Here is a 24,857-nt window from a genome sequence, read left to right as displayed (position 1 = left end):
TGCATACCTGTTCTGTGAACCCACCACTGCATACCTGTGCTGTGAACCCACCACTGCATACCTGTGCTGTGAACCCACCACTGCATACCTGTTCTGTGAACCCACCACTGCATACCTGTGCTGTGAACCCACCACTGCATACCTGTTCAGTGAACCCACCACTGCATACCTGTGCTGTGAACCCACCACTGCATACCTGTTCAGTGAACCCACCACTGCATACCTGTGCTGTGAACCCACCACTGCATACCTGTGCTGTGAACCCACCACTGCATACCTGTTCTGTGAACCCACCACTGCATACCTGTGCTGTGAACCCACCACTGCATACCTGTTCTGTGAACCCACCACTGCATACCTGTTCTGTGAACCCACCACTGCATACCTGTTCTGTGAACCCACCACTGCATACCTGTTCAGTGAACCCGCCACTGCATACCTGTTCTGTTCAGTGGACCCGCCACTGTATACCTGTTTAGTGATCCCGCCACTGCATACCTGTTGTGTTCAGTGAACCTGCCACTGCATACCTGTTCTGTGAACCCGCCACTGTATACCTGTTCTGTTCAGTGAACCCGCCACTGTATACCTGTTCAGTGAACCCGCCACTGCATACCTGTTGTGTTCAGTGAACCCGCCACTGTATACCTGTACTGTTCAGTAAACCCGCCACTGCATACCTGTTCTGTTCAGTGAACCTGCCACTGTATACGTGTACTGTTCAGTGAACCCGCCACTGCATACCTGTTCTGTGAACCCACCACTGCATACCTGTTCAGTGAACCCACCACTGCATACCTGTTGTGTTCAGTGAACCCGCCACTGCATACCTGTTCTGTTCAGTGGACCCGCCACTGTATACCTGTTTAGTGAACCCGCCACTGCATACCTGTTCAGTGAACCCGCCACTGCATACCTGTTCAGTGAACCAGCCACTGCATACCTGTTGTGTTCAGTGAACCCGCCACTGTATACCTGTACTGTTCAGTGAACCCGCCACTGCATACCTGTTCAGTGAACCCGCCACTGTATACCTGTACTGTTCAGTGAACCCGCCACTGCATACCTGTTCTGTTCAGTGAACCTGCCACTGTATACCTGTACTGTTCAGTGAACCCGCCACTGCATACCTGTTCAGTGAACCCGCCACTGTATACCTGTACTGTTCAGTGAACCCGCCACTGCATACCTGTTCTGTGAACCCACCACTGCATACCTGTTCAGTGAACCCACCACTGCATACCTGTTGTGTTCAGTGAACCCGCCACTGCATACCTGTTCTGTTCAGTGGACCCGCCACTGTATACCTGTTTAGTGAACCCGCCACTGCATACCTGTTCAGTGAACCCGCCACTGCATACCTGTTGTGTTCAGTGAACCCGCCACTGTATACCTGTACTGTTCAGTGAACCCGCCACTGCATACCTGTTCAGTGAACCCGCCACTGTATACCTGTACTGTTCAGTGAACCCGCCACTGCATACCTGTTCTGTTCAGTGAACCTGCCACTGTATACCTGTACTATTCAGTGAACCCGCCACTGCATACCTGTTCAGTGAACCCGCCACTGTATACCTGTACTGTTCAGTGAACCCGCCACTGTATACCTGTTCTGTTCAGTGAACCCGCCACTGTATACCTGTTCAGTGAACCCGCCACTGCATACCTGTTGTGTTCAGTGAACCCGCCACTGTATACCTGTACTGTTCAGTGAACCCGCCACTGCATACCTGTTCTGTTCAGTGAACCTGCCACTGTATACCTGTACTGTTCAGTGAACCCGCCACTGCATACCTGTTCTGTGAACCCACCACTGCATACCTGTTCAGTGAACCCACCACTGCATACCTGTTGTGTTCAGTGAACCCGCCACTGCATACCTGTTCTGTTCAGTGGACCCGCCACTGTATACCTGTTTAGTGAACCCGCCACTGCATACCTGTTCAGTGAACCCGCCACTGCATACCTGTTGTGTTCAGTGAACCCGCCACTGTATACCTGTACTGTTCAGTGAACCCGCCACTGCATACCTGTTCAGTGAACCCGCCACTGTATACCTGTACTGTTCAGTGAACCCGCCACTGCATACCTGTTCTGTTCAGTGAACCTGCCACTGTATACCTGTACTGTTCAGTGAACCCGCCACTGCATACCTGTTCAGTGAACCCGCCACTGTATACCTGTACTGTTCAGTGAACCCGCCACTGCATACCTGTTCTTTGAACCCACCACTGCATACCTGTTCAGTGAACCCACCACTGCATACCTGTTGTGTTCAGTGAACCCGCCACTGCATACCTGTTCTGTTCAGTGGACCCGCCACTGTATACCTGTTTAGTGAACCCGCCACTGCATACCTGTTCAGTGAACCCGCCACTGCATACCTGTTGTGTTCAGTGAACCCGCCACTGTATACCTGTACTGTTCAGTGAACCCGCCACTGCATACCTGTTCAGTGAACCCGCCACTGTATACCTGTACTGTTCAGTGAACCCGCCACTGCATACCTGTTCTGTTCAGTGAACCTGCCACTGTATACCTGTACTATTCAGTGAACCCGCCACTGCATACCTGTTCAGTGAACCCGCCACTGTATACCTGTACTGTTCAGTGAACCCGCCACTGTATACCTGTTCTGTTCAGTGAACCCGCCACTGTATACCTGTTCAGTGAACCCGCCACTGCATACCTGTTGTGTTCAGTGAACCCGCCACTGTATACCTGTACTGTTCATTGAACCTGCCACTGCATACCTGTTCTGTTCAGTGAACCCACCGCATCAGTGCGCATACCTGTGCAGTTAAGTGAACCCACCTACCTACGTGAGTGCACGCAGTGTGATATACCACTCCGTGCATACCCGATATGGACAAAACAGGTAGAGGAAGAGGTAGTGCCAGAGCCAGAGGAAGGCCACCCGGCAGGTCTGCGCGAGGTCGTGTAAATGTAATTTCGTGTGGACCTGGCCCACAGTACAGTGCTCGGAAGAAGGCACGTCCCATCACCTCCCAAGATTGTCAGGACGTGGTTGAGTATTTAGCGACACAGAACACCTCATCTTGCTCAGCCACCAGCGCTACTACTAGCACCACTTCCGCTGCATTTGACACTTCGCAAGAATTATTTAGTGGTGAAATCACTGATGCACAGCCATTGTTGTTACAGCCAGATGAATTTTCACCAGCTCATATGTCTGCGTTACGCGGCAACACTATGGATGTAACGTGTAAGGAGGATGAAGGACCTACTGATGGTGCATGTTTGGATTTTTCTGAGTCAAGCGAAGCTGGGCAGGATGATTACGATGATGACAATGATAGGGATCCTCTGTATGTTCCCAATAGAGGAGATGAAGAGGGGGACAGTTCAGAGGGGGAGCCAGAGAGTAGTAGGAGGAGAGGAGTTGCTGAAAGAAGCTGGGGCAGCTCTTCGTCAGAAACAGCTGGTGGCAGAGTCCGGCACCATGTATCGCCACCTATGTACAGCCAGCCAACTTGCCCTTCAGCATCAGCTGCTGAGGTCCCCATAGTGCCCATATCCCAGGGTGGCTCAGCGGTGTGGAAATTTTTTAATGTGTGTGCCTCAGATCGGACCAAAGCCATCTGTTCGCTCTGCCAACAAAAATTGAGCCGTGGAAAGGCCAACACTCACGTAGGGACAAGTGCCTTACGAAGGCACCTGGAGAAAAGGCACAAACAGCAATGGGATGGCCACCTGAGTAAAAGCAGCAGCAGCACACAAAAGCAAAGCCACCCTCCTTCTCCTCTTCCTCCTCCATCAGGTGCATTATCTGCTTCTGCCGCTTTCTCCCTTCCACCTTTACAGGCACCCTCCTCCACTCCGCCTCTGCCCTTGAGCGGTTCCTGCTCCTCTGCCCACAGCAGCAGTCAGGTGTCCGTGAAGGAAATGTTTGAGCGGAAGAAGCCAATTTCGGCCAGTCACCCCCTTGCCCGGCGTCTGACAGCTGGCGTGGCGGAACTGTTAGCTCGGCAGCTGTTACCATACCGGCTGGTGGACTCTGAGGCCTTCCGTAAATTTGTGGCCATCGGAACACCGCAGTGGAAGATGCCAGGCCGCACTTATTTTTCGAGAAAGGCCATACCCCAACTGCACCATGAAGTTGAGAGGCAAGTGGTGTCATCTCTTGCGAAGAGCGTTGGGTCAAGGGTACACCTGACCACGGATGCCTGGTCTGCCAAGCACGGGCAGGGCCGCTACATTACGTACACAGCCCATTGGGTGAACCTGGTGGTGAACGATGGCAAGCAGGGCGCAGGGGACCAAATTGTGACACCTCCACGGCTTGCAGGCAGGCCTCCTGCCACCTCCTCTCCTCCTGCTACATGCTCTTCGCTGTCCTCCTCCTCCTTGGCTGAGTGGCAGTTCTCCTCTCCAGCTACACAGCCCCAGCTCCGCAGGGCCTATGCTGCATGCCAGGTAAGACGGTGTCACGCCATCTTAGACATGTCTCAAAGCGGAGAGTCACACTGGAGCAGCTCTCCTGGCTGCTCTTAAAGAGACTCCGTAACAAAAATTGCATCCTGTTTTTTATCATCCTACAAGTTCCAAAAGCTATTCTAATGTGTTCTGGCTTACTGCAGCTCTTTGTACTATCACAGTCTCTGTAATAAATCAACTTATCTCTCTCTTGTCAGACTTGTCAGCCTGTGTCTGGAAGGCTGCCAAGTTCTTCAGTGTTGTGGTTCTGCTATGAACTCCGCCTTCCAGGCCCCTCTATGCACACTGCCTGTGTATTATTTAGATTAGAGCAGCTTCTCTCTTCTCTATTATCTTTTACAAGCTGGATAAATCGTCCTCTGAGCTGGCTGGGCTTTCACATAGTGAGGAATTACAGACAAGGGCAAAGCTGTTTGCAGGAAGAAAAGAGCAGCCTGCCACTTCAGTGCATGAGAGATGCAGGGGGAAAGAAACACACAAATGATCTCTTGAGATTCAAAAGGAAGGCTGTATACAGCCTGTTTGTGTATGGATGTATTTTCTATGTGTGGACATACTGTACATCAACCTACTTCCTGTTTTGGTGGCCATTTTGTTTGTTTATAAACAAACTTTTTAAAACTGTTTTTAACCACTTATAATGCGGTGGGGAGCGGCGAAATTGTGACAGAGGGTAATAGGAGATGTCCCCTAACGCACTGGTATGTTTACTTTTGTGTGATTTTAACAATACAGATTCTCTTTAAGAAACAGGTGGATGAGTGGCTGACCCAGCACCACCTGGAGATAGGCAACGTGGTGTGCGACAACGGCAGCAATCTGCTTGCCGCTTTGCATATGGGGAAGCTGACACACATACCCTGCATGGCACATGTCATGAATCTAGTGGTTCAAAGATTTGTGGCAAAGTACCCTGGCTTAGCGGATGTCCTGAAGCAGGCCAGGAAGTTCTGTGGGCATTTGAGGCGGTCTTACACAGCCATGGCACGCTTTGCGGAAATTCAGCGCAAAAACAACATGCCGGTGAGACGCCTCATTTGCGATAGCCCGACTCGCTGGAACTCGACCCTGCTCATGTTCTCCCGCCTGCTAGAACAGAAGAAAGCCGTGACCCACTACCTCTACAACTACAGTAGAATGAAACAGTCTGGAGAGATGGGGATGTTCTGGCCCGACAACTGGACACTGATGAAAAATGCATGCAGGCTCATGCGGCCGTTTGAGGAGGTGACCAACCTGGTGAGCCGCAGTGAGGGCACCATCAGCGACTTAATTCCCTACGCTTACTTCTTGGAGCGTGCTGTGCGTAGAGTGGCGGATGAAGCTGTGAATGAGCGTGACCAGGAACCGTTACGGCAGGAACAGGCATGGGACCAATTTTCATCAGACCCAGCTGTTTCCTCAACACCTGCGGCAGCACAGAGGGGGGAGGAGGAGGAAGAAGAGAAGTCGTGTGCAGAAGACGAGTCAGACTCAGAGGATGATGAGCAAGGTGTTTCTTTGGGGGAAGAGGAGGAGGAGGGGACAGCGGCAGGAGAACAACCGCAGCAGGCGTCGCAGGGGGCTTGTGCTGCTCAACCTTCCCGTGGTATTGTTCACGGCTGGGGGGAGGAGGTTGACTTACCTGACGTCACTGAGGAAGAGCAAGAGGAGATGGAGGGTACTGGATCCGACTTTGTGCAGATGTCGTCTTTTATGCTGTCCTGCCTGTTGAGGGACCCCCGTATAAAAAACCTCAAGGGGAATGAGCTGTACTGGGTGGCCACACTACTAGACCCTCGGTACAGGCACAAAGTGGCGGACCTGTTACCAACTCACCGGAAGGTGGAAAGGATGCAGCACATGCAGAACCAGCTGTCAACTATGCTTTACAATGCCTTTAAGGGTGATGTGACAGCACAACGCCAGCAAGGTACCACTGCCACTAATCCTCCTCCCGTGTCCACGCAGTCAAAGACAGGACGCTCCAGCGATCTCATGGTGATGTCGGACATGCGGACGTTCTTTAGTCCAACGCCTCGCCGTAGCCCTTCCGGATCCACCCTCCACCAACGCCTGGAACGGCAGGTAGCCGACTACCTGGCCTTAAGTGTGGATGTAGACACTGCTGTGAACAGCGATGAGGAACCCTTGAACTACTGGGTGCGCAGGCTTGACCTGTGGCCAGAGCTGTCCCAATTTGCCATCCAACTTCTCTCCTGCCCTGCCGCAAGCGTCCTGTCAGAAAGGACCTTCAGCGCAGCTGGAGGCATTGTCACAGAGAAGAGAAGTCGCCTAAGTCACAAAAGTGTTAAGTACCTCACCTTTATCAAAATGAATGAGGCATGGATCCCGGAGGGCTGCTGCCCGCCCCAAGACTAAGTCAGTCCCCGCACACACAGCATCTCTGCCTGCACGCCGTGTGACTGGCTTCCTGGGCTGCCCCAAGAAGACTAAGTCGCTCCCAGTCCCTCCACACAGCATGTCTGCCTGCAGGCCGCTTGACTACCTTCTCCGCCACCACCAACAGGGTCCGGGACTCCAGGCGGATTGCTGAATTTTTTAGGCCGCTGCTAGCAGCGGCCGCTGTATTAATTTTTCTGGTGCGTGTACATGACTGCCTAATTTTTCTGGCTGCACTGCGGGCAGCTGCAACAACAAAAGAAAAGGCATGTACATGCGCCCATTCCCCTTCGTGATCATTACCTTGCCGTGGTGAAGGGGCTTGCGTATCACAATGAAGCAATGACCGGCGGATAGATGAGTGTCTCGGGGGGCACACAAAAGATAATAAGGTCGTTGCTTCATTGTGGTCAGACCAAATTTGATCAGCTGGACAGTCACTGTTCTGTCATTCAGCTACATCAGCCAGGCGACCATATGGGCTGTAAAGCCACCAAAACATGCACTCTCGCCATGGTGCGCACCAGTCCAGCACGGCCGTCACTACACAAACAGCTGTTTGCGGTGCGTTACACGGTGAGTTTGTTGTGTCAGTGTGAAGCAGTACCTTAATTACACTACCTGATTGATGTATACACATGCAAGATGTTTTAAAGCACTTTAGGCCTGTCATTTAGCATTCAATGTGATTTCTGCCCTTAAAACGCTGCTTTGCGTCAAATCCAGATTTTTCCTGGGGACTTTTGGCGTGTATCCCACTCCGCCATGCCCCCCTCCAGGTGTTAGACCCCTTGAAACATCTTTTCCATCACTTTTGTGGCCAGCATAATTATTTTTTTTTTCAAAGTTCGCATTCCCATTGAAGTCTATTGCGGTTCGCGAACTTTAACGCGAACCGAACCTTCCGCGGAAGTTCGCGAACCCGGTTCGCGAACCTAAAATCGGAGGTTCGGCCCAACTCTACTTGGAAGTAGTAAAACTGGTCAATCATTGGCCAATTAAAATTGGATATGTGTATGTACCCTTACATTGCTGTATGTAATGAGCATTTGAATGCATATTTAATAGAATTGAAATTTACTAATGACAAAAAAAAAGGTTTCAATTTAATAAAAAAAATCTACATTACATAAACTTAGTTCAGAAATCTTTTAATGGTTTTATTACGTCTCAATAGCACTGTTTGCAATTCAAGTAGGAGGAACAGGAAAAGTTACAGCAAACCTACGGCAAACCCATTTGATAGAAACAGAGCATTGGAGGAAAAACAAGATAATCAGAGAGGATATTAGAAATAAGAAATAGCAACCCTACTTAACCTTAAAAAATACAGGAAATACTACTATCCCCAAAACTATCAATCACTCAAATTACTCAAAAACTGATATAAAAAAAACTGAAGAGTGCTGAAATGGGAAAGGTACAGAAATAAATATAGACATACAATTAAACCATTGAAATTCTTAAAGCAATCACGTTGTTAAAGAATACCTGACCCAAGTCAAAGCTACCTAAGGTAAGCCCAGATCCCTGTTCATACTGGATCCAAACAGCTCTGTGCATCGGCGGTTTCTCTCCTCGTTCCACCCGGTCCCCGTACTCTACTTTTTGCTAAAGTCACACTTATAGACAGGAATAGGCAGGCTTTTGGTAATGTTGCCTCCTATCACCCTCCTATTTCCTCTTCTTACCACCCCATTCACTCCTTTTCATGGGCAGAGAAGAGGAGAGAATGGGAGGGTGACAGGAAGGAACATTGTGGCAAGCCTGCCTCTTCCTGTTTCCTTTAGCCAAAAGTCACATTTTTCGAGGAGCGATTACGGGGACCATGGGTAGCAAGTAGAGGAACGGACCACACACGGAGATATGTGGATCCAGCATTACCATACCACTGTGCTTATATTGGGTAGCTTTGCTCCAGGTCAAGTGTCCTTTAAGGCACGTACATGATGTCACACATGTGCCCAGTGCCACGTTGTACAGGCCACGTGGTCACGGTAAAGGAGGACATGACAGGGACAGCAGAGAAGGCCAGAAAGCATGCCAGGGGATAGGTGAGATTTTAGGAAGCCCGTGCACCAGGGGGCATTTTTATACTGGGGCAGCAGCCAGGAAGGAGGCAAAAGTGATGGCACCAGGCCGATTTCTGATAGATTTCATGCTGAAATGTGGTGTATTGGCAGGCAAAAGATCCCAATTTCCTGATGTATGGGCACCTTTAGGGCTAGGGGCGTAGCAATAGCCATAGCAGTCATAGCAACTGCTATGGGGCCCAGGAGAGGAGGGACCCAGGTGGTATTTGATGTGTTCACTTTGTTACTCTACCCTCTGACTTTGTCTCAGTGCCCGTGGACTATACACACTAGTGTACATTGCTTGGGAATGTAAATTGCCTATTCAACTCATATCTGTAGGGTACGGGCAGGAGGCATTGCTCTAGAGTGCCTAGATCTGATGGTTCCATAAAAATGTTGCTATGGGACCCCCTAGTCTCTAGCTACACCATTGTTTAGGGCCCATTCACACTGGCGATTGCTCTGGTGATTTTACCGCAATGAACGCAGTAAAATCACTATACACAATAGTGATTTTTGAGCGATTGCGATTAGCGCTTTTTAAGCACTGTATTGTGACCACTCTAGCAGGGGTGTAACTAGAAGTCCCCGGGCCCCCCTGCAAGAATTTGAGTGCCCCCCACCCTGGGGCCTGCTCATGGCCTTTTTATGGGGGCAGGAGGGGTCACAGCATGAGGGGAGAGGCTCTCCCCTCTGCGCTCCCCTCCTGCCTCTATGTAAGTGTTAGCAGTGGCGGCGGCAGCTATAATTACCTCCATTCACCACCAGTGGTCACTGATCTGCAAGGGCTTCACATTACTTCCTTAATATGAAGCCCTTGCACATCGGCAACCTCCATGGTGGATCGAGGTAATTATAGCTGCCGCCGCCGCTGCTGACGCTTACATAGAGGCAGGAGGGGAGCGCAGAGGGGAGAGCCCGAGGTGAGGGAGGGGGGGTCCATCCCCCCTCCCCACCGACATGCTACCAAGCTCTCCCGTCATGCTGCGACCCCTCCTACCCCCCCAAAACAGCCCAGGGGGGCCCTAGGCACCCCTGCGGGGGCAGGGGCTGTTTCCCCTAATGTTACGCCAGTGCACTCTAGCAATGCGGTAAAATGCTGCATGCACTGCTTTTTGCGATTGCCGCTAATCGTGAATCGCCTGCGATCAGTGGCAATCGCAGCAGTAAGATCACTGCCATTACGTGAGTATTGCGCTAAAGTGCTAGCGCTTCAGGGATTAGCAGGAATTGCCCGCTAATTGCCTCAGTGTGAATGGTACTGAAATCTCCATCAACAGTAGGAGGAGGTGGGTGTGGAATTGTACGCAGTTCTATGCTGGAGAAACGCCTCCAAGTCTACTGGCAATAAGGAACTACTGGATACATTTATCATGTGCATTTAAAATAAATCACACTAAACCGGGAATTTTAGATATCTAGGGATTTTTGTTGAATATACTACTGAAATTTCATTAGCAAGACTGGTAGGAGGAGTTAGGAAGGCTACGTTTGCAAAAACATTTAAGCATGAACTATAGTTTCAGAAAACAGTTTATCCTTTCCAAAAATGCACAGAGACAAAAAAAAAATACTCCTTTACAAAATAGTACACTAATAAAAATCAATTCAGAAAAGTCCTAAGCAGCAAGAGCCTTAAAGCTCGGCAGGTAACTCTGCAATAGTATCAGCTAGAAACAACATTCCATCTGTACAGAGTATAATAGTACAGTTCCTTAGGTATCTCAGTAAGGTAATAACACAAGCATCCAGCAGCAACTTATTCCTTAGAGTCCATATTTTAGCTATAACACACTGCTATGCACTGTGAAAGGACTTGGCATGGCCAGAAACGCTGGAGATCTCTCAACACTCTCTTTTCAAAATCAACGTCCTCTGATGATGGTGTTCTCCGGACGTGCTCCACACGTGTGCTACATACAGCCATCCTTCCCATGTCCAGAACCCGGACATGGGTGGCCAAGCAGAGTTCATCTAAATGTCCATCACAGCTTCTACCAAACATCTCCATAAGGTGGCATGGTTCCTAGACAGCCTTGTTGATTGGTCAGTTTTTGGCAAGGTGTTGGGTGGAGTCTCACACCGATGTCTGCCTGCATTTAGAGTCTACCTATGGTGAATACTCCATATCTTCCACAGTTCCAGAGATGGGGCAGGTGTAATAAGGCAATGTGAGGCTAACAGTAACTCCTGAACTTCGGTTATTGAAAGCCATCCATTACATTAAAAGACCAACAAGAAGGCCACAAAAGAAAGGTCCCCTCCTGACATACTGGGACTTTCTTCTGACCTTCAGAGAAACAAAATAAATTTAACAATGTCTGATCATGTACTTTAACCTTCAGGGGTTTGTTTAAATGGCTCGAGTTGACTTCAGAATCACTTTAAGTGGCAGCAGAAATGTGTTTGTGTGAGTACAGTAATTGAAAAAATACAGAGGTGTTCTAAGAGGTAGCAGCCATGATAGTTCAATTGCATAATCTTCTTCAAGTGGCTGCACATTATCCTAACAGGGATTATGGACAGGGATGGATTAGGGCAAGGTACCAATTTAGGGAAAAGAAAAGAGGACAAGATTGGTGCATCATGGGAAACCACAGATGCTCACTTAAAGCAAACAAAGTGTTTCTGAAATAAAAACATACTTACCTATGGAGAGGGAAAGCTCTGGATCCTATTGAGCCATTCCATTTCTCTTATGGTTTCTTTTGTTCCAGTGCTGTCTCACCCATTCAAATCTCCCACAACAGGAGGCTTGGGAAGTTTTTCTGGAGCACAAGAGCTCCTGAAGACGGGTGGCTGTGTAGTGCGCATGCGCGAGGGCACGAGAGAGAAAGTGCTCGTATGCACACTACAGAGCCGCCCACCTTTGGGAACACTTGGGCTCCTGAAGACTTCCGGAGCCTCCCGCGGCAGAAGAGAGCAGTCACAGACCCATCAGTCGGAGAATGCTAACGGGGGAACCAGTGCTGGAACCAGGGGCCAGGAAAGGAACGGGAGGGCTCTATTGGACCCAGAGACTTCCCCCACCATAGGTAAGTACCTTTTTTATTATTATTTTAGGAACTCTTCAGTTTTACTTTAAAGCTTAATTACCTTGAAATAGGGCTGGTCAAAAAATGTCAGCAGAATTCCAATTTCCGAGCTTCCGATCGGAAATCAGGTTAACGGCATGCGGAAATCGGATGCATTGCCACAACTCAGACATTTTACCTGTTGTGAAATACATTTTGAACGTAATCGTTATTAGAATGTGAAATTTCGCATTGAGTGTGTGAAAATGGTTTTCCTCATTCCAGTTGACTTCTAAGGCATTTGTTAAAGATTAAATTGTTACAAGAATACCCATAACGTTTTGCACATAAACTCATCTATGCAAAAATATGTTCAAAATAATCAAGTGAATTGCATGAACGTAATTTCAAGTACTGTATATTCTGGCGTATAAGGCTGCTTTCTAACCCTTGAAAATCTTCTGAAAAGTCGGGGGTCGTCTTATACGCCGGGTGTCATTGATGCCGGGTGATACGCCCTCTCCTGTTACCACCTCTCAGATCTCGCTGCTGAGGACTGTAGTGAAGCGGCGCAGGTGCACATATGCGAGATCTGAGAGGCAGAGAAGGAGGTAAATAGGATACAAGGGTGGGCCAGAAGGGTGAAAGAGGAGTGTTTTTTGGGCACATCACGATCTATTCTTCCATACCGCTCTGATAAACAGGGAGACAGAGAGAGCTGACCAATCCGCTTAGGGAGAGGGAGAGTTGACCAATCCAACCAGTCTATCGCCTGTTTAGTGTTTTATACTGGGTACCACATACAGGACAGCACCAGTATCTGTTCATACATAGCACCAGTATATACTGTTTATTTTTTTCATTTTTATTTGGTGTGCGTTGGAAGAAGGGTAATCTTATACGGCGAGTAGATCCCAAACTCTATATTTTAACTGGAAGAGTTGGGGGGTCGTCTTATATGCCGGAAAATATGGTAACTAGCAAAAATTCAGCAAAATCGAGATTGCATGCAAAATAGTAATTGAGGGTCAGGATCGTATAAGCAAAAATTATTCAAAATTTCACTAAAGCCAAATTATCCAAAACAATCAGCACTACTGCTATTGAAAACTTATTAAAAATATATATCTACACATACATATAAGACGTACATTTTACCCAGAGTACAATACACTATTAGTTATAGTTTTTTCCTATGTTGCTGTCACTTACAGGCATTATTATTAATCTGACAAATCTGCACCGCTAAATGACTACGGTTTTGTACGGTACGGTTTTGTACCAGCACATGCCTAACTCAGGATTCTCCATTTATTTTATTATTTCCAAAAGCACTGCCTAGAAAGGAGCTCAGAGGCATGTCTAGGTAAAATAGCACCCATGGCACAAACTGAACTTGCCCCTCCCACCTTCACCGAAACCCCCTGAATAACAGCATCCTACCTCACCCTCAGAGGCTGAACAACCCCTCACACAATCAGGGTCCCCACACAAATAAGGGCACTCCTTCCCCACAGAGCTCTCACTCACCACACTAATGCCAAAAATGAATATGCCCCCAGATACATAAATTAAGTAGTATCAAGAAGTCACATGAATGCAGATAAAAGAATTAAGTAGTCACACATGCATCCAAATAACAGAATCAAGTAGTCACATGCATCCACATAACATAATTAAGTAATCAGCTGCCTCAAGATAAGAATAATAGCCCGAGATAGGTAGTAAGGGTCCACTGTATAGGTAGTATGATGCCCCCAGTATAGGTAGAATGCTGCCCCCAGTATAGCTAGAAATTTGCCCCCAGTATAAGTAGAACTAGAACGTTGTCCCCAGTATAGGTAGTATGCTGCTCCCAGTATATATAGTATGCTGCCCATAGTATAGGTAGAAAAGTACCCCCAATATAGGTAGAAAGTTGCCCAAAATATAGGTAGTATGCAGACCCCAGTGTAGGTTGTATGCTGCCCACAGTATAGGTAGTATGATGCCTCCAGTATAGGTAGAAATGTGCCCTAACTATAGGGAGAAAGGTGCCCCCAGTATAGGTAGAAAGGTGCCCCCAAAATAGGTTGTATGCTGACCCCAGTATAGGTAGTATGCTGCCCCACTGTATAGGTAGTATACTTCCCCAGTATAGGTAGAGTGGTGCCCCCAATATACGTAGTATACTGCCCCCAGTATAGGTAGAAAGGTGTTCCAGTATATGTAGTGTGCTGCCTCCAGTAATGGTAGCTCACCCGTCAGCTAAAAGTGTCCCTCTTTTCTCATCCTCTGCACACGCTGTCTGCCGCCCTTCCGACCTCGAGATCAGCCCGGAGACAATCAGACCTGTATCAGCATGGGACGCGAGAGCAGAGTGGCACACAGCATGCATTTCAAATACAGGAAGTGACGTCACTTCCGCATCTGTGTGCCGCTCGGGTCTCACGCTGATCTGCAGGTCTGAGAGGGAGGGCGGGCTGCTGGCAGGCTGTGGAGTGCGTCACCATGGCAACAGGCGCCAGCATGGTACCGATAGGGAGAAGACTGATTTTTTTGTGGGGTGCACCCTTGTAGATACGCATCTGAAGGAGGTATACAAAGTTGCAGGGCAGCAAGTTTACCACATGCAGCTTTCTGGCAGTTGAACTGAACCATCACTGTACTGTCCGGGGAGTATTTTTGAAATTAATGGAAATCTTGAAAATCCTTCATGAAGAGATGGATAAGTCGAAAGCCTGTCAGTTCAGGGCTGTCAAAATCCTAATCCAATTGTAAGTTGCAGTGACCTAGGAAAAAAGTAATTTACAGTGCATTCACTCTGGGACAGCTATAGATCTTACATGAAGGTGTACATATGGATTTTAAATGTTATGGGGCATATTGACTAATAGGCAGTAAAATGTCCATGCACAAGTAAGCACACAGCAATTGTACCATTTGACCCTAATTTGGTGGCATGCATTGCAGAATTAGAAAACACTTGCATTACCTAAGCAATGCTCACACTGCTAGGGTAACTGGCGGAAGTCACAGGAGAATTGCCGTACGTGGCCTACGCAAAGCGATTTTGCCATTCCAGTAGGGTCCCCAGTATCCGGCTCCAGCCAGGGATCACCTGAAGCCGGATACATTTATTTGCCGGTTGCTTGACCAACCTGCCGAAAAAGCACATACATCCCCGCTTGTGCAGGACAAAATACTCACAGAGCCTCCAACGATGACTTGCAGCTCCTATCAGGCTCCTGGCAGCTCCATGCATGGCTCCCGGTGTGTCACCTGACCCACGTTTGGTCACGTGACATGCCAGGAGTTGTGCATGGACGCCGGAAAGCTGCCAGGAGCCTGCTTGGAGTTGCAGGATGTCACTGGAGGGTTGGTGAGTATTTTGTGACCAGCAAAGCCCCCCAAAACAGTCCCAGTTATCTCCTCATGCATGTCAGTTAGTTGAGACATTTGGCCGCCTGAGTTCAAGATATCGGGGACTTTGCTGTATGTTGTGAATATGCCTCACGGTTCTTCATGACAATGGTCCTGTGAAGTGGAAATGTTGATAATGCTTCTCCTGCTTGCCCCGTGATTTTTTTTAGTTAATGACAGATGCGTCAGAAGCCAGGCCCCTAGATGCTCAAGGGGCCCTAGACATGTACTTAGGGGATACCTCATGAATGATCCAACCCCTATCATGGAAATGAATTCAGAGTTAGCAGCTATGACGGATGAGAAACTTGTCAGAGCTAAGAACCTTTAGCAAGCTGATTATGGCTGTGTTTCCTCTCCTAAAACAGCAGAAAAACAAGTGAGAAATTGTTGATGCGAGGACTATAGTGGTCCTCTTGATAGTGACCACACACCATTGCGATGGTTGAAGATCATGTTATCCAAAATCTTGAAGATCCAGCCGGGGAGACTTGTAAAAACCAGAGTTGAGTTCAGACGGCAACAAGCAAGAAGATGAGGAAGGAAACGCAGTACGTGGTGACCAGCGCTCCCACCACCAGCATCATCTTCACGGTTCTGTATTTGTCATGGGTGGTGTTGGAGGTCAGAGCAGTTGGTTTTTGGAAGATGTCGTTCAAGTCTGCATGGAAAGACAAGGAGCGAGACGTGTTACACAGCTGTACATGCAAAGCCTTCCTAAATTGGCTTGTGAGCAGGGGCGTAACTAGGGGGAAGCAGCCCTGCAACTTCACGGGGGATCAGAGGTGCTGGGGGGGGGGGGGCAACTAATGACCTTCCCTTTCTCTTATACTCCAGATCAGGTGTCTTTGTGGCTACGCGTGTTATGGGTGCGAAGATCCTGATGGCTACACTTGTTTTATGAACTTTGTAAGATGGGCCCCCAGGCTGTGAGGGTCACCAGGAGTAGGCAAGAGAGAGAGTGTGAACTTTGGGGGCCTCATAAAATCTTCCTGGAGGGTCCGGTGATTTATAATCATGCCCCTGCTTGTGAGTTTTAATTTTTTTTATTCTTGGGGGGGTGGGGGGGTAGAGCCATCAGTGTTGAGTGTGTAGTAAGGGCCAAAGCTGATTATACAGTTTTAAACCCTCCCTAACAATATCCTCCCCTCTTTTCCTATCCCCAACACTTAACCTCTCCATGCACCTACCTCTTATGCTAGGCTTCTCACCTCATCTATTCCTAACAATAACCTTTCCTCCTCACCTGCGTACGAGAGATTTCCCCGCCAGGAGACTTGGGCGCAGGACACAGCCGGTATGGCTTATCCTGCTGCTGCACAAGTCCTGGTGGTGTTAATTACTATTCCCCCTCCAGGCCCACGTGGATAGTGGGGAATGATGTATTCCAGCTATTGCTGGCGGACGAGTTACAGTGTTTTAAAAGGAACTTCAGCTCTGTCTTCTGACGGCACCGAAGTATGCGCTGCTATAGCCGTAATTCCTATTACGGTCTATGGTGGCGCCATCTGTGCCCGAATCTCCTGCGATGGATTTCCAGTGTTTGCCTCACCTGCCCCTAACACTAACGTTTTATCCTCACCTATCCATTACAATAGTCCTCCACACCCACCTATCATTTACATAAACCTACCCCTTCACCTAAGCTCGCATTCAGAAACACGTACTGAAGAGGGAAGTTTCCGGATCCTATAAAGCAGAGTTCCCCAACCCTGTCCTCAAGGCCCACCAACAGTGCATGTTTTGCAGAAAACCACACACATACACAGGTGAGGTAATTATTAGTGTCTCGACAGAGCTGATTAACTACCGCTGTGGATTTCCACAAAACATGCAGTGTTGGTGGGCCTTGAGGACAGGTTTGGGGAACACTGCGAGGCTTCCCGGAATCCCAGATCCTCCTCGCTCCTGTAGCCATTTACCGGGATCCTCCTTTACATCAGGGCCATGCTTCCCTTCTGGCACAAGTGCAGCATGTTGTACCCACGCAAGCAAGGCCCCACCTGCATGTAGCCTGGAGCCAATTGTACATGAGCAGCTCTGGCTTCCTGCACATGTACGGCTGTACTCCCACGCCATGTTTAAAAAGGAGTGCAGCCTTGATGTTCCTACTGACAAGCCCTAGTCGGTTTTCTTCGGGGAGGTCCATGCTCGGTGATGGGGGACCAGAGGGCAGCATGGGAAGCCTCTATGGGATCCAAAGGCTTCCCTCTTCTTAGGCACAGTGCTTTGCAAAAGTATTTGGCCCCCTTGAAGTTTTTTCACATTTTGTCACATTACTGCCACAAACATGAATCAATTTTATTGGAATTCCAATACAAAGTGGTGTACACGTGAGAAGTGGAATGAAAATCATACATCATTCCAAACATTTTTTACAAATAAATAACTGCAAAGTGGGGTGTGCGTAATTATTCAGCCCCCTGAGTCAATACTTTGTAGAACCACCTTTTGCTGCAATTACAGCTGCCAGTCTTTTAGGGCCTGTTTCCACTACATGCACATTTGATGCAGATTGGATGCAGAAAAACTGACTCCAATGACTGCCTGTGGGAAAATTTGCATCAGAATAATCGCGTTTAGGGGAAACAGGCCCATAGGCTTTCATTGGAGTCAGTTTTTCTGCATCCATTCTGCATCCAATCTGCGTGTAGTGGTAACAGGCCCTTAGGCCCCGTTTACATCACAAACACGGATGGCCATGCGTGCGGAACGCGTGCGGACCGCAACGCATACAAACGCACGTATGTATGCGTTGCGTGGCTGATCCCATCACTGAAAAGTGAATGGGACAGCCACGCGTTTTGGCAAAATCTGCGTGCAGCATGCGTTCCCGGACCGCAAAGGTCCGGACCGCATGCAGTGTGAACATCAGACATTGCACTCTATGCAATGCCTGATGTCGTGCGTGTCGGCCACCTGCACGCGTTTCCAAAACGCGGCTGGAAACGCGTGCAGTGTGAACGGGCCCTTAGGGTATGTCTCTACCAGCTTTGTACATCTAGAGACTGAAATCCTTGCCCATTCTTCTTTGCAAAACAGCTTCAGCTCAATCAGATGAGATGGACAGCGTTTGTGAACAGCAGTTTTCAGTTCTTGCCACAGATTCTCGATTGAATTTAGATCTGGACTTTGACTGGGCCATCTAATTTTATGAAAAAAAGAATGACCGCCTGCTCACAACAGATTAAAAACAATCATGTAGTTGATCTGTAGTTGATTCATAGGCGTTTTGTCGATATGATTAGGTCTGTTCTGATCAAGGTGAAAATTGTACAAAGTTGATGCATATGATCTATTATTAATTAAATAAAATTTGTATCAGCACGGCTTTATTGTTAACTTTATCTTTCCAACATTCATTTGTGATATGATTTTGACCTTGTATGCTTTTATCGTAATATTATTATATATATATTTATATTGTATATACTGTATATTTATACACACACACATATATACAAAGCCAGGCTCACATCCAGAACCGCTGGTGTCTAGCAAGCCTATAGCTTTAAAGAGCCACAGAGCCACAGAGCCACATCAACACTCTGTAAAATTTAATGCTACAGGTTTGCAAGACACCAGCGGTTCTGGATGCTAGCCCGGCTTTCAGGGGCATAAACAGATAATTTGCATATTCAGTAGTGCTGCATTGTGGGTAACCACAAATGTTTACTTTTAGCTGAATTATTGCAAGTTTCCTTCTGTTTTAAGAAGGCAAATCACACCAAGCATTGCTTATTAGTAGGAGGGCTTTTTGGTCCCTTTTAGTCCCCTATATTCTCCTTGAGGTTTTGGGTCACCCCGAGCTGCTTGGGTACTGTATATATAAAAAAGTATTACAATAACAACATTGTTTTTAATCTATTGAGAGCAGGCACTCAATCTTTTTTCATAAAACTAGATCTGATTAATCTGATCGATGTATAAAATAGTCCATAAAAGTTGTACCATTAATGGACACCTTCAGTGAGAACATTACTGTCTAGTTCATTTGGTCGTTACATACCTTCAACAGTAAGGGTGCTGACATGACTCTTCTCCATTCTCCGGTAATGGATAGTACAGGAGTATGTCCCGCTGTCCTCCTTCTGGACATGGCTCAGTCGTAAGTTTGCTTTATTTTTATAGAGGTTGTCAAGGTCACCAGGGGTAATATTGGACGTCCCATTGAACAGCCACTTTGTGGAGCCATCCTTGGTCCAACGTATGGTCAAGTGATGCAGTTTCATAGAGCGATCCGTCTGGAACATACACAGCAGCGTGACATTTTCTCCGGGTTTAGCTTTGTAGGTTGGTTTACCAACAATAGTTAAGAATGGTAGTTCTTCAGGCATATTTTGGCTTTCTTGAAGTGGAACCAGATGTAGAGAAGGAAAAAAGAAAATTATCAGATGTTTCATACAATCCTGAGGCATTGGCTCTACAGAATATGCCTCCTTAAAAAACAAAAAAAGATTGCAAGGTTTCCTTTCACTTCATGAACTGGTAATAGTTATCTATCAAGGCCAAAAGATCAGCAAGATTGCAGGACGACAGACTTGGTAAACGAGATGCTCATAATTAATGGTTAGCATGCAGTTTTATTGCAAACTGAACATGGTTTAGGGCGGAGCCAATCTAAATAACCAGGACATTTATTTGATTGTCCCTGTTAGAAACTGCATACGATTCGCATGAGATTTGCACACAAGCTAGAATTATTAACTTCTCTTTGTATCTTTTGGACAAATGGAATTTTTGAACAAGGCAAGAAAGATGTCAGACCCACTATTGCACTACAGGTTTACTTTGAATTGCTTTTCCAGTTAATCCTCCTAACATTTGTATATCGCTTTTCTCCTGTTGAACTCAAGCGCTCAAGAGCTGCAGCCTCTGAGGGCACGCTCAAGCGGCCACCCTCGAGTGCTGGGAAGTCTTGCTCAAGGATTTCTTACTGAATAGGTGCTGACTCTTGCCAGGATATGAACCCTGGTCACCCATCTCAAAGGCAGAGCCATTAACCAGTACAATATCCAGCCATTACAAGTGATGTTCAAAAAAATTAGAATATCGTGCAAAAGTATATTTGTTTCAGTAATTCGAGTCTCAAAGTGTCAGACTCTAATCAGCAAATTAATTCAAAATCAGAGGTGTAGCTGGCTGCCCGAGGTGCCTCTGCTTCTCTCCCTCATTCTGCAGAGGAGTGCAGAAAAGTTAGCAGACAGCAGCAGAAAAAGGGTAGTACATCTGGCTATATAAACGACGGCGGCGGCGGCGGGGGGGGCACATGTGGCTATGTAAACAGCCTTTGTACATCTGTCTCCACCCATGACCACACCCACATTCTGATGTGTGTCCCATTTTGTCCGGGGGAGGGCGCAAAAACTGTCTTTGTCCCCAGGCGCTGAAAACCATAGCTAAGCCTCTGTTCAAAACACATGCAAAGGGTTTTTCCTGAGCATTTAAATGGTCTCTTGATCTGGTTCAGTAGGAATCACAATCATGGGAAAGACTGCTGACCTGACAGATATGCAGAAAACCATCATTGACAAACTTCATGAGGAGCAAAATCCTCAAAATGTAATTGCAAAAGAAGTTGGATGTTCCCAAAGTGCCATATCGAAGCACATTAATAGAAAGCTATGTGAAAGGGAATAGTGTGGAAATAAAAGGTGCACAGGCAGCAGGGTGACCGTAACCTGGAAAGGATTGTCAGGAAAAGTCCACACAAAAGTGTTGTGGACTTTCACAAGGAGTGGACTGAGACTGGAGTTAGTGCATCGAGAGCCCCCACACAGACAGATCCTGGACATGGGCTTCAAGTGTCGTATTTCTCTCATCAAGCCGCTCCTGAACAACAAACAACTTCAGAAGCCTCTTACTTGGGCTAAAGAAAAAAATAATTGGTCTGTTGCTCAGTGGTCCAAAGTGCTCTCTTTTAATAAGAGCAAATTCTGCATCACATTTTTCAAACCAAGGGCCCAGAGTCTGGAGGAAGAACGGAGAGGCACACAAGATGCTTGAAGTCCAGTGTGAAGTTTCCAGAATCTGTGTTGACTTGGGGAGCCATGTCATCTGCTGGTGTTTGGTCCACTGTGTTTCATTAAGTCCAGAGGCAACGCAGCCGTCTACCAGGAGATTTTGCAGCACTTCATGCTTCCTTGTATATTGTATGTGTTAAAGTACTCATTAATGATGCAACATTTATGAACAGTTTTAAAATATGATCAATTTTATTTAAATTGGAAATAATCCTTTGCAATTGAAAATGTTTTTTTTTTTTTTTTTTTTTTTTAATTCTACAAAGAAACAATTGTATCTTTTACATAACAGAAAAATAGATCTTAGACAAGTATTATTAATTAGGACCATTTTGAATAATTACAAAAACAATTTCTATATTGACAGTGCCAGGGCACTATATGTGCATGTTCTTCCTGTGTCTGTTTCCTCCAGACTCTCCAGTTTCCTCCCATATCTCAAAAACATACAGATAAGTTAATTGGCTTTCCCCTAAAATTGGCCATAGACTACAATACATACCCTACACGTCACAATCATATGACTATGGTAGGGATAAGATTGTGAGCACCTCTAAAGGAACATGTTCAAGTAGAGCCAACATCCAGGAGCAACATGCTCCATATGCAAAGCACACTTCTCATAAACTTTAATCTCATCTTCCTGAAGGCATAACAGCAATTAAAAGCGATATACTTATCAGCACATGTAGCTTTAATGCTGGGAATACACAATGAGTTTTTTTTTGGCAGATAGATGGCTCGATAGATAATTTCTGACGGGTGCGATCTGATTTTCGATTGTTTTCATGATTGATTTGTGTAGCAGTGATCAGAAAACTGAACAGAAAAATGATTGAAATCAGATCGAACCTGTCGGAAATGATCTATTGAGCCATCTATCTGCCGAAAAAACTTGTGTATTCCCAGCATAAGAGAGGTGCGTAGGAGGGTCGACAATCGTTTCGCCCTGCAATATGGGCTTTCTCAGGACCTTCTAAAGGAACAGTTAAGTGACCTTTGTACAGCACGGCGGAAGATGTCGGCGCTTTATAAATACTAATAATAATAAACAAGGTGAAAAATTATATCACAAATTAAAGTGTACCCGAGGTGACATGTGACATGATGAGATAAACATGTGTATGTACAGTACTAAACATATTAATAACCAGGGTGTTTTGCTTGTTTTATTTTGCTGCCTGAAATAGTTAATTTTTAAGGCTGGAAATGACAGCTTCTGTCTTGTCAGGAACTTGTCAGGAATATAGTAAACATCACTGATAAGCAAATTACAACCATAAAAGTTTTTTGTGGCAAAATACATTTTCTACATATTTCTGAGAGCAGATGGAGAGAGAAAGGGTCAATATAGTTCATGCATTTTCATTTAGGGACACTTAATAGACTGCAACTGAGCAGAGACAACAAAACATTCAATCTACTTTGTAAATGTTTAAATATAAAATAACATCCTGGGATGTCTTAAAAGTCATTTTTAGGAGTAGGAGGATAAATACAATTGTTTGTCGCATCAGTTTATTTTCACCTCGGGTTCACTTTAATGTTTGAAAGAAAAAGTTAACAATAAAACTTTTTAATAATAAATTGTTTTGTAAAAAAAAAAAGTAATAATAGTAGATTGTATACATCACTGGTACCATTTTCAATGAGATCAGAACAGATCCAATACAAATAAGCTATAAACGATCAATCTTCTATATGATTGTTTTTTTAAAGGGAAGGCTCAGGCAGCACTTAAAAAAAAAAAATATCCATATCCACTTACCTGGGGCTTCCTCCAGCCCGTGGCAGCCAGGCTGTGCCCTTGGCAGTAGTTCTGCGCCAGCGCAGTACAGCCCGGAGGACGTCGGATGAGGTCAACGCGCACCAATGACACGCATTGTGGAGCGCAGAAGAAGCCCATCCTGGCAGCTGGCCTGGCCAGGTCGGGTCGGCCACCGGAGACCACCGGGAGCCTGCGGAGCGGCGCCGAGGGCACAGCCTGGCTGCCACGGGCTGGAGGAAGCCCCAGGTAAGTGGATTTGGATATTTATTTTTTTTAAGCGCTGCCTGAACCTTCCCTTTAATCTATCATGAGCAGGCGCTCGGCTCATTCTTTTTTGATATACGGTTCATTTGGATCTGAATAATCTGATCAAAGTATGACATTTTCCATAACAATTGTACCATTAATGGGGACCTGTAGTGGGAACATTACTGTCTAGTTCATTTGGACGTCACATACCTTCAACAATAAGGGTGCTGACATGACTCTTCTCTATCCCCTGGTAATGGATAGTACAGGAGTATGTCCCGCTGTCCTCCTTCTGGACATGGCTCAGATGCAATTTTGCTTTATTATCATACAAGTCATCACGTTCAGCTGCGGTAATACTTGATGTCCCATTGAACAGCCACTTTGTGGAGCCATCCTTGGTCCAACGTATGGTCAAGTGATGCAGCTCCATAGAGTTATCTGTACCGTACAGACACAGAAGCGTAACATTTTCTCCGGGCTCAGCTTTGTAGGTTGTATTACCGGTAATAGTCAAGTACGGTGATTCGTCAGTCGTATTTGGACTTGCTTGAAGTGAAACCAGATGTAGAGAAGAAAAAAGAAAATGATTAGATGTATCATACAATCCTCAGGCATTGGCTGTAGAGACGGTCGGACATGCCCATTTCTGATTCCACATAAATTCCGATTTCCACCAATGCCAATTTCCGTTTTTCCAATTTTCCATTTTTCCCATCTCCAATTTTCCGATGTTCAATTTTTCCAATTTTCAGGGGGTATTTTATTTGTCATTTTTTTGCATCAGAAAATGGGAAAACAAAACATGGGAAACAAAATTGGAAAAAACGGAAATTGGAAAAACTGAAAATCAGTTTTGTGATTGGTCTAAATTATTTTGTAGAAAAATTCTGCATTCTCTGATTGATCCAATACTTCTGAGTTCTGTGATTGGGCTAAAATTACCGATTTACAATAAATCGGTTTTCCACAGAGTTTTAATTTCCATTTTCCAATTTCTGAATTCCAGAAATGTGGAAATTTCAATTCCCCTGATTTCGAAGGAGCATCCCTAATTGGCTCTACAGAATATGCCTCCTTGAAACAAAAAAGAGATTGCAAGGTTTCCTTTCACTTCATGAACTGGTAATAGGAAAGCTGTAGGCGCCCAGGTAGGATATAATAATTAAAAAACAATTAAGAATGAAGTTATGCATTGGCCTACCTTCATGAAGATGACTCATGTATTTCAAAACAGATTTATTCAGCACCAAAGACAACGTGTTTCGCAGCTCAAAGGTGCTTCATCAGGTCAAAACAGTGCCAGATCGTAGAGCAGTGAAGCTTAGAGTGCATTTTCCAGTCAAAGTCACCCCTATTTGTCATTTTATAATTTACCATAAAGTTTATTGTTTTTAGAGCAGCGACTGCAATCTACACACAAGGCCGAGTAGGGCGGATTCTTCCCCTCATGCTCTTGTTAGTGGTCACCCACCAGGTGTCGGTG

General features: G+C 46.3%; 1 protein-coding gene across 1 annotated transcript in view; it reads right to left on the bottom strand.

Annotated features, from left to right (window-relative positions):
* Positions 1-9,886: 9,886 nt before the first annotated feature.
* LOC137524242 (junctional adhesion molecule-like) overlaps positions 9,887-24,857 on the bottom strand; it is a 35,779-nt gene continuing 20,808 nt past the window's right edge. The window contains exons 4-6 of the mRNA XM_068243871.1: positions 23,582-23,920; positions 19,341-19,679; positions 9,887-15,992 (exon numbers count right to left, since the gene is read on the bottom strand). Coding sequence (XP_068099972.1) covers positions 15,844-15,992; positions 19,341-19,679; positions 23,582-23,920 — 827 coding nt within the window. The 3' untranslated portion in view covers positions 9,887-15,843. The remainder of the gene's footprint in view (positions 15,993-19,340; positions 19,680-23,581; positions 23,921-24,857) is intronic.

This window comes from Hyperolius riggenbachi, chromosome 7, assembly GCF_040937935.1.
Source record: "Hyperolius riggenbachi isolate aHypRig1 chromosome 7, aHypRig1.pri, whole genome shotgun sequence".
NCBI lineage: Eukaryota > Metazoa > Chordata > Amphibia > Anura > Hyperoliidae > Hyperolius > Hyperolius riggenbachi.
This window is presented reverse-complemented; position numbering and strand designations above follow the sequence as displayed.